The sequence below is a fragment of the Pseudorasbora parva genome, chromosome 11, assembly GCF_024679245.1.
Source record: "Pseudorasbora parva isolate DD20220531a chromosome 11, ASM2467924v1, whole genome shotgun sequence".
Lineage (NCBI taxonomy): Eukaryota > Metazoa > Chordata > Actinopteri > Cypriniformes > Gobionidae > Pseudorasbora > Pseudorasbora parva.
The window spans coordinates 40535078-40551046 of NC_090182.1; the positions used below are offsets into that span (position 1 = coordinate 40535078).

The 15969-nt window shown below is 39.5% G+C and overlaps 1 protein-coding gene across 2 annotated transcripts in view; it reads left to right on the forward strand.

Annotated features, from left to right (window-relative positions):
• Positions 1-15969, forward strand: part of gabrb2a (gamma-aminobutyric acid type A receptor subunit beta2a) — a 93600-nt gene that overhangs the window by 17992 nt on the left and 59639 nt on the right. For both annotated transcript variants that reach the window (XM_067457956.1, XM_067457954.1), the window contains exon 4: positions 15152-15372. In XM_067457956.1, the coding sequence (XP_067314057.1) occupies positions 15152-15372 (221 nt within the window). The remainder of the gene's footprint in view (positions 1-15151; positions 15373-15969) is intronic.

The window sequence follows — 15969 nt, forward strand, 5'->3', positions numbered from 1 at the left end:
CTTTAGTTTTATCATATTTATAAAAGAAATATGGGCTGTACCGAGTCTTTCCGGAAAAAACCGAGCGCCTGGAGGCGTATCGAGTGGGCGGAGCTGAAGAATGACGAATGTGCACAAAGCGGTGACGTCCTCAAGCGTGGAGAAACCCATCGCTCAGCTAGTTAATGATCCACAATCAAATCTGAGGCTGAAATAAATTGAACAGGAGAAACGGCAACATCAGGATGTCCGTCTCTGTGGTATGTACTGTATTTAGGGGCCTTTGTGTGCAGTTTATGAGGACATGATTCGGTTTATGGACTATTGTATGTGACTAGACCTTAGAGGTAGCAAGCAAAACGGTTTTGCACGTCAGAGTCAGACTAGTGTTATACAGAACAACAATGGAGTAACCGTTAGCACATTTGAATGACGAAGCACGCGATCGTATCGTTTACTGATGTTTACTCATGCGACGGTAGCCAATAGCAGAGACATTTGAAGTTGATTTACTCACCGGCATCTTCCAAAGCAGGACCGCTCAGTCAAAAACACACTTCTTTGGTATGATTTGATGAAGTCCTGTGACAGCAGTGACCGTGGAAATCCACTTTGCGACGCGACTGAAGCGATGCCTTGAAGCTTCCCGCCATTTCTGCGTTCAAATCGGTTCAAATGCAGCGCTGCCTTCCCAGAATGCTGTGCTGAAGCGTTGAAGTCGCTCGACGTCACCCATAGGAATAAAGTGGAGCGCGGCGCGACATAAGTGTTCACGGACGACTGGATCTGCACCTGTGAGCGTGTTTACGGCCGTGCATTTCCTCTCTCTCCCTCTAGTCACGCGCGCGTGCACCCTACCGGGAGAAGAGCCCATACGGCCCATACAAGGACCTTCCGATCTATTTAACGTCAAGTAGACCCATACTCGAAAAAAACTCGCCGAAACTTGTGAGAAACCGGAAGGAGTATTTTTAACACAGAAATACTCCATCAAACGTCCAACATTAGTTTTTGAGACTTTGTCTATGTTTAGGATGGGAATCCAAGTCTTTAAAGGTGTAAAAAGCTCAGTATGTATGAAACAGCATTTCACCCCCCCCTTTAAAGGGGGGGTGAAACAGTCAATCTCATGTCAATCTTGAGTACCTATAGAGTAGTATTGCCTCCTTCATATATCCGAAAAGTCTTTAGTTTTATTGTATTTATAAAAGAAATATAGGCTGTTCCAAGTCTTTCCGGAAAAAACAGAGCGTTCTCCAACCGCCTGGAGGCGTATCGTGTGGGCGGAGCTAGAGTGCACACAAAGCGGTGACGTCCTCAAGCTTGGAGAAACCCATGGCTATCAATCAGATTCAGCTAATACAGATAGTGATCCAGAATCAGATCCGGAGGCTGAAATAAATTGAACAGGAGATACAGCAACAGCAGGACGTCCGTCTCTGTGGTATGTACTGTATTTAGTGAATTAAATATTTCAACATTTGTGTGTGTTTACTCGCAGTTTATGAGGACATGATTCGGATTATGTACTATTGTATGCGACTAAACCTTAAGTTTAGCACAAAAAAAAGCAAGCAAAACGGTTTTGCACGTCAGACTAGTGTAACGTTATACATAGAACATCAATGGAGTAACCGTTAGCGCATTTGAATGACAAATTAATAATAATAATAATTCATTACATTTATATAGCGCTTTTCTAGGCACTCAAAGCGCTTTACATAGAAGGGGGAATCTCCTCAACCACCACCAATGTGCAGAATCCACTTGGATGATGCGACGGCAGCCATATTGCGCCAGAACGCTCACCACACACTGGCTGATTGGTGGAGAGGAGACCGAGTGATTAAGCCAATCAGGATAGGGGGAAGATTAGGAGGCCATGATGGACAGAGGCCGATGGGCAAATTTGGCCAGGATGCCGGGGTTACACCCCTACTCTTTATCGAAGAACATCCTGGGATTTTTAATGACCATAGAGAGTCAGGACCTTGGTTTAACGTCTCATCTGAAGGACGCTCAGAAGCACGCGATCGTGTCGTTTACTGATGTTTACTCACGCGATGAGCCAACAGCACAGACATTTGAAGCAGTTTTACTCACCGGCTGCTTCCAAAGCAGGACCGAACCTTTATCGCTGGGACCGCTCGTCAAAAACACACTTCTTTGGTATGATTTGGTGAAGTCCTGTGACAGCAGTGACCGTGAAGATCCACTTTGAGACGCGACTGAACCGTGATGTGAAGCTTCCCGTCATTTCTGCGTTCAAATGCAGCGCTGCCTTCCCGTAATGCTGTGCTGAAGCGTTAAAGTCGCTTGATGTCACCCATAGGAATAAAGTGGAGCGCGGTGCAGACTGTAACGATAAGTGTTCACGGACGAGTGGATCTGCAGCTGAGCGAGTGTTTATGGGCGTGCATTTCCTCTCTCGCTCTAGTCACGCGCGCGCGCACCCTACCGGGAGAAGAGCCCGTACGGCCCATACAGGGACCTTCCGCTCTGTCGACGTCAAGCCGACCCATACTCGAAAAAAACTCTCCGAAACTTGTGAGAAACCGGAAGGAGTATTTTTGACACAGAAATCCAACGTCCAACATTAGTTTTTGAAACTTTGTCTATGTTTAGGATGGGAATCCAAGTCTTTAACAGTGTAAAAAGCTCAGTATGCATGAACCAGCATTTCACCCCCCCTTTAAATGATAAACTAAGCAATACATGTCCCTTGCCATGTTTAATAGGAAAATAAACATAATTTGTTTATGTTAGACGTGTTTTTTCTTATATAACTGTAATCATAATAGTTGCATTGTAACTGTCACATCTGGCACAGATGTTTTTACCCGCAAACAACCGCATACAAACCACACCTAGGGACTAATTAAACTCATGCTGAAGCCTCAAATCATTTTTACTGTTTATTTTAGTCAAACTTCAAGTGGTGGAATGATGTGCAATTACCTGTGTGTAAATTTACCTCTCCCTTCCTGTGACGTGATGTCTTGATGCTCCTTTTTTCCCTAAGACATTGGAATCTCACTTAAGATGGCAGAATACCCTGTGAAGTCTACTTTGCAGGGCATTTATGGTTCAATGGAACGCACCTCAAGTAAAACATGTTTGGAGCGACATGAGTGTGAAAAATGCATTGTAATACACACAGTATGGAATTTATTCCTAGAATGTCTCATGTGGGAATAGGGGATTTAATTAAAAAGGGATAGTTCACCCAAAAATTAACATTCTGTAATTATTTGCTCCCCCTAATGTCAGTCCAAAAATGTATGACTGCTTGTGTGGAACACAAAAGAAGGTTTGGTAATGGACAAAAACACATTTCTCAAAATATCATCTTTTATGTCCCACAACAGAAAGAAAGTCTAATGGGTTGGGAAACACATGAGAGTGAGTGAAAGATGACAGAATTTTCATTTATGGGTGAACTTATCTCTTTAAGGGTTTGAGGAGGCTAAAGTGACTCTGTCGCCCCAGGCATCAGCTGCTTCTCCTGAGGGGAACCTGCAGCGTAGATGCTCAGCACTGTCTTTAACCTACTCTATGAGTAATGACAAATGCTAAAGATCGGAGGGAATTGTAAGAATCAAGCTCACCCCACTGACAATGGACCATCTGCATGTCATTAGAAGTAGTCAAATCTTTATCATCAATAATTTGAATTCTTATCAGTATAATTTGAATTTTTATGAATTTGGGTTTTCTTATCAGAATAGTTTCATGATTTTTTTTGTGTGTGGCCTTATTATGCCCTTTTTCAAAGCCTTGATTTTGTTTTTGGGGTGTACTAGAATAGGGCTTTATTGCCCCCCTGCTTGAATGAAAGCAACATATTATTTTCAGATATTTTGCATTGTTGCTGCACCTCTCTTTCCAGTCTGTCAGTAACTCTCTGTTTATTTCTGTTAGACCACTGTCTCTATGAAGCCCATTCTTCTGAAAAGCGCAATGTGCTCTGATTGGTTGGCTTGACCAGTGTGTTGTGATCAAGCGGCAACCTTCCGGTCTCCCTCTTGAATACAACACGGAAGTGCAATTCATTGACTGGCAGACCCCCTCATGTTAAAATGCCTTTTTATAAAAACTTTACAGCAGAAACTAAAATGTTTACAGCCTGGTACAAAAGTGCTTTTGGTCTATGTAGCTTATTTTGCCAACTGTGCGAGGAATACATTTTTTTTAATGAACTCGTCCGTTTAAATTATATTAAGCCTTGAAGTTCTGCAGAATTAAATCTTTCCCCAGCCTTTAAAAAAAAGTTGCCAGCCACCACCAGGGTTTTTGATCATTTTCACCAAAATGTAATAGCCCATAGAATATTTTGTTATATTAATATATGAGCAGGCAATATATCAAAATAAAAAGCTGACCCTCTTCTTTAAAAAAAAAAAAAAAAACAAAAAAACCCTGTTTTATTCTAGCTTCTTGCATTCCTTTTTTATCAAAACTTTAATATGGGTCAGTTTCATAAATAAATACAAATTCTCTGGAAAAAATGGCGTTTGGGGGGTTAAATGTGTGTTTTTTTGGCAAGGTTGCCTGCTAAAATTCGCATTCCTGGTATATATCAAATAAATGATTTTGCTTCAACCCGCTGACATGAAAAACACGATTAAAACCACAGACTTGGCAACACAGTGCAGTCGAGTTCTGTTGACATTTGACAATTAACATTATGCGTCCCTTCGTTGCTCTGATTGGTTGTAGGTCTATCCATTTGAGGTCTGTTCTGGTTCGGTTGAAACGCGCCCCATAATCACAGCCCAATGGAGCAGTTTCAGACTCATATTCTGACTAGAACTGAGTATGACGACGTCAGGCTAATGTTTAATGTTGATGATCACGTTATTTTTCATATGCATGCTTACATACAATCGCTTGTTTGACTGCGTCTTCCCCACGTGTCTTTTGATCAGGAGATTCTCGGGTGGGAATTATTTAAATGAGGAATTCTGTGATGTGTTCATTCCTGGAAGAAAACTCAAGAGTAATATCGAGGCGTTTCAGGCTGTTGTGCATACCGATATACAGATTAACTCCCTTTGGAGTGGATCTTTTTTATTCTCAAACAGCAACATTACACACTTTGGGTCTTATTCATACAACACAAGGAGATTTTTTTTGTGTCTGTGTAAATTATTCATTAAGCCGTTGTGACGTAAATTTTTGGATTCATGAAAATTAATTTTCGATATGTTAGTTGGTATGTATGCCTGCTCCCTAACACATGTAAAATGTGCATAGAACTGTTGAACGTTCTGTGTTCTTTTAAGCACACTGAGGACACTGCATTTTCAGGCTGTATGTAGCATAATAATATTTCACTAGGTCATTCCAAGCAGTAACCTCCCCCAATTTCTGTTGAAGCCATTACGGAAGTTATTTAAACTGCACTCCCTTGACTGGCCACCAGGGACAGGCTCTAGAAGGGAGCAGAATCTTATTGAGCCCCATGTTAAAATGCCCAACTTTACAGCAGAAAAACACATGCAGCCTGGTACAAATTGTGGTTTTGGTCTATACAGCTAATTTTGCCCTTCATGACAAGGGATGTGAGGGGAGTGCATTTTATAACTCATTTGTTTACATTATATAGCCTTAAAGTTCTGCATAATTAAGCGCGTGGTTACTTTGGTCAACCATACAGGTGGATAGCTATTTATCTGCAGTCGATAGTCATTGCATCACCTAAGGTCCGCCCACGTCCCACCTCTTTGCCCATTTTCTGTTATCCGGGTGTGACGCACGATGACTTACTGCCAAGATAGCAACGGACAGCTCATCTCTACTTTGAGCTTCAGAACAGCTTATCGGAATCCCATGGATGACGTCACGGACATATTTTTCCATATTTTTTTTCTATGTTTTTTTTTTTTCTAAGTCTATGGGTCATTTGCCCTGTCTTTTTTTCTTCTTTTTTGTAGCTGAGAGTTGAAAGCTGCTCAACTTTCAAAACTGCGCTCGTCACTGTCACTTTTTAGCCATCCAATCACAGTTGAGGAGGGGTGGGACAACTACAACACTGACCAGTTATCCTACTTGTTTACTGGTTACTGTATTTTTATATTCAGTAATATTCTTCAAAATTTGATTGCTATTTTTGATTTGATTGCTAAAAAGTTGCTATTTTTTAGTAAAATAATACTGCCGTGGATATTCTAAATCATAGCAAACAATGCGCCTCAGCTTGAAAAAATGCCGTGCCTCCAAAGCGCTCTCAAGCGGCACCAGCTGGCTGTTTTTAGAAGAGTAGCAGGCTTTGGTGCACATATGATAATTGAATATTTATTGTTAAGCATATGGCCCATTAGTCTCTTTAGCATTTATGCAATATAATGGAGTCAAACCTTAGAAGGGAGTCCAGAAGATTCCACAGCATTCCTGGACATGCAATTTACCTAGTTGTAATTCATACTAACTGCAGCTGCGGTGACACAATGACTTTACTAGTCAACGATTGGCTCTTTCATTTAGAAGGCAGGGTTTACTTGCCGTAACTTGAACGTCTTTGGTTAAACATGTGTGTGTTAAAGGAACACTCTTTTTTAAAAAATAGGCTCATTTTCCAAGTCCCTTAGAGCTAAACAGTTGAGTTTTACCATTTTTGAATCCATTCAGCCGATCTCTGTTAGCCTAGAAATCTAGACGCACCCTAGCGGCAGCAAATTTAATCTGCCCGCAAATGTCGTCTAGCAACTCTCAATACCCTTCTGAGCTGTATTCCCCTAACTCTTGCCGGACCAATCACATCGTGTATAGAGTCGGTGGGCGGGGCCATAATGACAACAGCCGAGTTGCGTTTGCGTGCTTCTAGTAAACACAGAAACTGGCGAACGGCGGTCTTTCGAATCAGCTTTGACCGCGACTCTGGAAGACTTGGAGTTGTGCTTTTCTCTGAGAAAAGAACAAAGAACGGCATTGAAGTCATTCTTAAAAAGGGAAGATGTGTTCGGAGTTTAGCCGACCGGATACGGCGAATGTTTAATCTATCAACGAGCTCCGTTTCACCTTCGTTGCTCTGGTTGGTGTAGCGCTATCCTATCGTGTGAAGAGGGAGGTTGAAAGACAACCGTTTATCCCGCCCCTCAGATTGAGCCCTGTCTATGGTGAGTTTCCAGACCAAACATCTTGATGTGGGTCTGGCTTGTCAGGCTAGATCTCTGTATCTGGCGGTAGCACTTTTAGTATAGTTTAGCATACATCATTGAATCATATTAGACCATCAGCATCAGTGCTCAAAAAAATGACCAAAGACTTTCAATATTTTTCCTATTTAAAACTTGACTCTTCTATATTTATATTGTGTACTAAGACCAACGAAAAATGAAAAGTTGCTATTTTTTTACACAGCGCCTGAAAATAGGCAAACTTCCGTCAACATAACCAGCATAACCAGCTTGCGCAGAGAGTGTGCCTTGTAACCATGGAGACGTTTGTGAGAGACGATTCAGAAGATATTTACTTTGGTGCAGATCCCGAACCATATCTATTTGAACCGGAATAACAGTTACACTGAAGGCGAGCTTTTGAAATGTGAAAGAGAAAGTGTGGCTGAACAGACAGGGGCAGAAGGGGACGAGGAGAGCAGATTCAAACTGGTGAGTCAGAGAAGAGTCAAAATTCAAGGAATAATGGTCCGACATGGATTCGGTCTTCAGGCCTTTTGATTTTGACTAACGTAATATGGGTAGATGAAATATGCTAGGACGATGCTGCTTTTAATGAACACACAGAGAGTGCGCGCGCTCTGCTCTTTCTCTCTGTCACTCAGTTAACATGCACCCTGTCATCTACATCACTCATAAATCACAAAAAAAAAAAAAACGATCAAATAAGATTTAATCGGGTTGTTCAAACTAACAAAAAAAAAGATTTACAAAAAAAAAAAGATGTACTAATATGATTCAATGATGTATGCTAAGCTATGCTAAAAGTGCTACTGCCAGATACAGAGAACGGCTGAATGGATTCAAAAACGGTAAAACTCTACTGTTTAACTCTAAGGGACTTGGAAAATGAGACTATTTTTTAAAAAGAGTGTTCCTTTAACATACACATGTTTAAAAAAAAACGTTCAAGTTACGGCAAGTAAATCCTGCCTTCTAAATGAAAGAGCCAATCGTTGACTAGTAAAGTCATTGTTTCACCGCAGCTGCAGTTAGTAGCTCCGGTTCTGAGACGCACATTTAGGACTGCGCATGCGCATTAGCTTTGTCCAGGATGAAAAATTCTTTTTTTTGTCAAGATGTAAGTGTGTATCAACAAAATTTATAAGACAGGTGTTGTCAGATTTCATTGGTGATTTCAAATATGAAATTCTCCAACAGTATTGGAGAATCTGATGTTTCAACATTCAAAGAGATAGGAACTGCGCTTGCCTGCCCGAAAGGCATTTCAAAAGATGGCCACTGAGTGAAATTACTTGTCCTAAAGGGACTTTGGTTTAACTATCAAATCATACGTCTTAATCGTATGAGGCCCATTGTTACATTTACAAAGTTATATTTAAAAATGTAACAAAGCATAATTGGTCCTCTTTAAATAATTTCTATAAATACCATCATTTAATAACCGAAACAGTAGCCTAGTGGTATTAAATATGTATACGGATATGTCATGGCGAATTGGGGCGTGTGCGCGCAGGTGTGTTTAGCGTGTGTTTGCTCATGCTGAAGTGGCCGTTTGAATGTGCACATGCAGGACAGTGTGAGTCACAGCTGGTTCTTCCAGCGGCTTTTGAATCAGAGGGAGGTTTGTCCTTTAATGCCTGAGAGTTACTTTATCAAGTGCGCTGGTTATTTTTGGCACAAGACGATTGCCGGTTTTAAGAGTTCCCTCACAGGTCACTGCTGGAGAAGCACGGAGAGATAAATATGGTGCTAGAAACTGCCTGCCACCGTTCAGCCAGCCCACTGCCCCCTCATCCTCTGGCCACGCTGATAAACACATCCAAAGCACTCCCAAAACAAACCAAAGATAAAATCAGGGGCATTTTGTCCCCGGAGGAATGAGGAAAGTGCCTGGTAAAAATTTTGGATGAGAAAATAATTGACAGTACAGAATTAAAACGAGAAACATTACAAAATATAAGGTCAAATAGAGTGTAAAGGTTATTTACATTGATGCTACAACATCTGATGCTTCACTGTGATTGGCTGATTACATTATTGCATATGTCAATGCAATAATGCCAGCCTATCATGATTGCAGCCAGTCAACAAATCGGCCTGAATGTGTCAAACTGGTGGAAATGGATGGGCTAATTACAGAGTAAACAACTCGCACTCGGACATCATCACTTTCGGTCACATCCAAATCGGAATGAACTTGTAATGACTTGAAACGCGAAGTGATTTGTGACTGAGGCAGTTTTAGCGAGCACTCAGCTGGGTTAAATTAAAAGGTGCATCTGCGTGCCTGCTACCATCTGCTGTGTTTACCGAGGATTTGTTGACTAATGATCTGAAAGAAGGCAACTGCTAATAAATTGCTTAACAACGGTTTTAAGTAACTAATATAATAGACAATAAATGTGCTTGCCACTGTATTATTTAAGATATTATTTTATAAGCAACTTTATGAGACTTCTGACTAAAAACGTTATGCTTCATGTGGTAACATCCAAATGAATTAATTCAAATAAATATTATGATCATCCTTCACTGCTATTAAAAGGCTTGGAGTCAGTAAGATTTTTTTTGCAGTTAATCTGCAGTTCACATTAAACTGATGAAAAATTACAAGTTACAAAAAGATTGGATTTTAAATAAATGCTGTTCTTTTGAACTTTCTATTCATCGAAGAATCCTTAACATTTTTTGTACTGTTAACCCTTAAATGCATGAATGCTTCGCCAATCATTATTACATAATCGGGTCTCTAGCGACCCGAACCAATATATCCAACACGGACGGATCGCTAACTGCCGCAATAGCATACAACTCCTGATATTTTAATAACAATCTAAAAAAAGAATAAAAAAAGCATATTTAGTTACCTTTTGAAACTTGAAAGGGTTTAAAGATGCAGTGTGTAAATTTGAGCTGCATCTAGAGGTGAGGTTGTGAATTGCAGCCACCAACTGCTCACCCCTCCCTTTCAAAGCACATAGAGAAATACGGTGGCCGACACAGGACAAAGATGTCATCATCTGACACAGCAGAGAGTAGCTAGCACTATGTACAGAAGTTTGTCCATTTAGGGCTACTGTAGAAACATGGCTGTGCAAAATAGTGACTTCACTCTAAGGGGACCACGGTGTATAAATATAGAAATTACATTCTAAGGGAATAGAAACATAACGGTTCATTATTTCAGTATAACAGAGGCCAGCTAGTAGTTGCTGTGTGGGTAAACCTCACTCCTTTGATCTGAAGAGATGCTCTGGCGACTGACACTTGGGCTTGGCCTTTATCCTCCTTGTTTGAGCGTCCGACTCTTATGCCGGTGGACCCGGGTTCAAGGCACACTTAGAGCGATTGGTTGGAACAGAAGGGTTTACATTAGGGCTGCACGATTTGGGGATAATATATACTTGCGATTATTCTCGGTAAAATTGCGATTGCGATTTAAAATGCGATTATTGTTATTATAATGTTTTACAAATGAAAAGTGTGTGTTTATAACATTTTTTATTTTTATATTTATGTGACTAAAAATTATTATTATGATTATTATTACTGCTAAAAATATTTTTAAAAATAAGAAATATTACCATTACAATAACATTTTCATAATTACCAATAAAAAAAGAGTATGTCAGAATAAATTTAACAATATAATACTAATTATTATTATTATTTTTGTAATATTTTACAGAAAACTTTTTTTACACACACAAAAAAAAAAATACTGCTGGGTTACCTATTAATATGCAGACACCCTATGACTAAAAAACATTGGAAAGGTCTAAGCCTAAGGAGTTATTCTTAAAGTCTGTCTTTAATATGAAATATGAACCTCTTGTGCATCCACTGTGGTGGAAAAACTCCTGTACATTGAAGAAAAACATGGATTGTCACACAAATGTATAATTTTAAAAAGTTTATTAAGTTTTAAAATGTATTAAGCATTATTTTCTTATTATTGATTACCCAATTTTTTTTAATTCATACTGAAAGCCAGAGGGCGCCCTCGAGCGGAAAACGCCACATTTGCCCCAGAGAAGTAATTGACGTTAGTCTTCAGGAAATCCATGATGTGAAGCTAACGCTGTAAACAGAAGATAGAGACGCTTTGATTGAAACATGACGACAATAAACACGACTGCTGCAAAATATGGTGTATTTGAGTTCTTCAAGCCCTCAAGGGTATTTTCATAATAACAAAGTGTATTATAATGCAGTGCTGATTGACATAGAATACTATAAAATAACGCATCGTCTGCCTCACTGTGATGAGAAGCCACATCAGCTCACAAACACTGATATGAAGTGAGGTAAAACATGTTATTAAACGTTGTCTTTTGTTGAACAGGTTTATGAACGCTTCACTAGTTTGTGAAGATGTTTGACTCGTGTTGCTTTTTCAAACACACGTTATAAGCGACTCAAACTCGCAGTCTTTCAGACGGAGCAGTGTTTATCACAGAGTCGCTCTTCGCTAACACACTGGGCATTTATTTATTTAATATCGCAGCATTTGAGCTTTCATAATCGCACACAAGCCAAATCGCGATTGCGGTTCGATTTCAATTAATCGTGCAGCCCTAGTTTACATAATGGCCCTCATTTATCAATCTTGCGTAGAAACTGGTGTATATGTTGGCGTAAGATTATGCTTACACTCCTCTCACCGCCTGATTTATGAAACTGTGCGCACCTCTGCAATCCAGGTGTACGCAATACACCCACGCCCTCATTTTACGTCATGGACAAACAGAAGACGGCAAAGAAGCGAAACTTCTCCGACGTGGAGATCGGGCGCGCTCAATCATCTCACTAGTCCACTAGACAGGGCACTGATTAGGACATAAGTCAATGGGCTGACTCCCTGATCAGTGCCCTGACTACTGAACTAGTGAGATGATTGAGACGCGCCCATCGAGACCATCACCAGGGAAGTGAAAAAAAAAAAAAAACGAAATTGTTTTATTTGGGAGTTTAAAGAGTGGGATTAAAGGCACCTACAAAAACAAAATATGGACCCAAATTACGAGTACTCTTAGGAGGTTGAGAAGCGCACTCCAGCAGTTTAAATAGCTGTTTGGATGATAAATTACCATCACAATGCATTATTTTACAGCACGTTTTGAAACAATTAGCATTTACTTTCATATCACGGCACATGTATAGTGATGATGATGTGATGTGGAGTACTACCATTCATTCACATTAATAACTACATGACAATTTGTAAGATTCTTCTTCTTATTATTATTATTATGATTATTATTCTTAATGACGCTTGTTATTCAGAAGAAGAGTGTCGTTTTTATTGATTTTATTATTAATTAAAAGAAGAAGGTCATTTTTATTATTTTGTCAGTCTGAATTATTTTAGTCCCAGTCCGTGCGCAGCTGCCGGGCCAGGCGGGCCTGAAACGTCAGATAAAGCGCACAGGCTCGTGACTGGAGGAATACATATGCCTACAAATCAAACGCTTTGGTAAAGTCACACAAATTAAACATTGACGTTCATGTTGCACAAAAATAAACACTGAATGTTGTTGTTGTGGTTTTTAACAGTGGGTCATATAGCATATCTTGTCAGTGCGTTTTGTGGTGTTAGGAATTGTTTTTCTGCGCATTTCCCCACTAACTCAAACGTGCGTACACCACCTCCTGAGCTGGCGTAGGATTTGAGCGTGCCGTACGCCAACGTCCATATTGATAAATCTCAAAGTCACCGTGGGTTTGGGTGTATGCAAGGTGTTCGCTGGAAATTTGGTGTACGCACTTTTGATAAATGAGGGCCAATGTCTTTATACACTACTGAAAACAAAGTTATGTATATTATATTGCATTTCTGTCAAAAGATCCTCATAAATACTAAACACTGCACCTTTAATTTGAGCAGATGATTTTGCCATCACTGTCATCATCAGTGTGTAACCCCAGTGAATTCAGCATCTGGCTCATGTTCGCCATCTCAAACATATGCTCAACATCTTTAAAATAAATAATTTGATATCTGGCAGCTATTTCACCACATCCGCCATCAAATGACAGTGACACTTATATTTGATTGCATTCAGTAATTGCTCTGCAGTAAAGCCGTTTCAAGTTTTGCCGATGGTATTCTTCTGTTTTATGCCTGTGGTAATTTTGAGTCAAACACCACATCATCATTGTATATCAAACATAATAAAGGTGAATTGCACTTACTCATCAGTGTAGGGGTCAGATTTAATAAACACTAATTAGCATGAGAGCACAATAAAATAAAATAAAACGCAGATGGAAGTGGAAAGTTCAGCGCGAGATCTACTGCGGAAATTAATGTACACAGACGCAGCCGGATCATTTCCATAATTACCAACACAATCTACCAATGTGGTTTAAGAGGTCCTTTTTTGAAGCGGTAAATAATGGTGTAAATACCAGTACATCGACAAGCACAAACTTTAGTCACCTTGTATGATTAAATACTCTCCTCCCATAAATGTTGCGTCTGAAAGGGAAACGCATATGCAATAAGATCAGCTGCAAAAATAACTGTCCAAGCCTTTTCAGTGCTGATTTATCAGTGCCTGCGTTTTATAAATCCTGACAGTATATTTTTTTATGCCAAAAGAGGTTTTGCGTTGGCACAATCTGTTAGTAAAGCTGGCCCTAAATTTTTGTTGATTAAATATCATGAGATATTTCATTATTTTTGCTAAGGAAAAATATACTGACACTATTACATACCTCGGGTCGCTAGCGACCCTTTACAGGTTTTTTTTTTTTTTTTTTTTACAAAAGATTGATTAGGAAACTTACTTTTATAAATATTTTTCCCCCTGTTTTTCAAAAGAAGGTTAAGCCAGAACATGGTCTTGCAATTCCCAAATCTTCTGAGACAATTAAATACTCTTCCAAACTCTAGGCAATGACAAAGAAGAAAAAAAACTTTTAAATGGAAACTCTTCAGACTCTCCATGTTTCAAAGCTTGGTTGAGAGAATTGTTTCATGTCATTCTACTGGTGAGGTGAATAATGGTTCCTTGCAGTCCAATTCCAAACTGATTGGAACCCCTTCATGGATTTCCTCAAGTCTGAATAGTGTATTATTATTGCTTTCACTCTAATAATCCATTGAAGCTATGATTATGCTTTGCTTATGTTAGACCCCCGTTTTGTTTTGTTAGGGTTGTCATGGTTTTCTGTTTGATTTTCTTTGTATTCTTAGGTTTGTACACAATGTAAAAATGTTTAAATAAAAAATTGTGTAAAGCTCCTTACAGTAACATCCACAGGTTACCACTTTTTACAGTGTGGTTTTAAAGTTTAATATACAGTGTGGTTTGAAATATTAATGTCCGTCTTAGTTATTAATATTAAATATTGATGTAAAAACATACAAAAATATCATAGTGTTCATTGCCTGTTGATAGTGTAAAGGCACAACATGTAAGATTTTTGGATTAAAGTATCCAAAAACTAATAGAACAATGATATATATTTTGTTACCCCAAATGTTTCCAAAAATGTTTAAATCCAGAGAAATAAGCGATTTTAACCAGGACACGAACCGTTTCCGTGCATCGGCAATCAATGACATCATACCTGTTACCCTGTTCGTTTTTTTATTTGTTGTAGAAACCATGGAAACACCAAAGACGCTTTAATATAAAATGTGTTTTATTAGATAAGATGAGCAACTGTTTGGAGACATTTATCGACAGAAAATTGATCATTGTTCTATAGCTCAGCACAGTTAGTCTTATTGTTTAAATCTTGTTTTCTTGATTTACCGTGAGTACCGTGTTTTACCACGCCTGATATAGATCTAGCTCACTGCAGTGTGAACAAGTGACTCATATTAGCCACTGAGCGAACACACAGAGTAGCATTATAACATAACTTTCAATACACTCAAATAATGAATGCATTATAATAAAACAGCACTGCGTTACCCCACATACGCATGAGCGAAAGAGGCGGAAATGCTTGTCTTTTTTTTATCTGTTGTATTTTTCCATCTTTTCCTAATGATCCTAATTTTCCTCTTATTTTAGGACTACACCCTGACCATGTATTTCCAGCAAGCTTGGCGAGATAAACGCTTGTCTTACTCCGAGATCCCTCTGAACCTAACCTTGGATAACCGCGTCGCTGACCAGCTGTGGGTGCCCGACACCTACTTCCTCAACGATAAGAAATCCTTCGTTCACGGAGTGACAGTTAAGAACCGGATGATACGCCTGCACCCCGATGGCACGGTGCTGTACGGATTAAGGTACGTCCTTTTGAGGTCATTGTCCTTGTCGTTATCGACCGATAATCACGTTCGGTAGAGGTTGTTTAACTCCTCTCAGAATTCTGTCCGAGCACTGGTGCAAACTGTTTGCAATCCACCCACATAACACGTTCACGACATGTTCTGAGGTCTGTTTTTTATTTTCTCTCGCTGCTGATTGCATTATGCCGGTGTAAATGACTCAACATCGGGTCTATGTTTAGAACGGATGAAATTGTTGTTGCTAATTCCAAAGCTGCATATTGTGCTTTCTGTTCCTCAGCCTGACAGCAGTGTCCTTATCAGAGGAGTGTTAAAAAATTAAGAATCTGCATTGCAGCAGATAATTCACTCTTAATACACTACCAAAATCAATAAATATCATTTATAACTCTTCATTATGTAAGTTCCCAATTACATAAGCTATTTTTACATAACCCAAAAGGGAAAATGCGTGCAGAAACACTAAATGCACGATGAAACATTGATGGGAATGTGTGAGAGTGCCGTGACCTGGCCCGCAGAACATTGCTGCTGGGACTGCCAGCACGCTGCTTTGTCAATGGAGACATTCGTATGTGAGACAGCGCCGGCTGC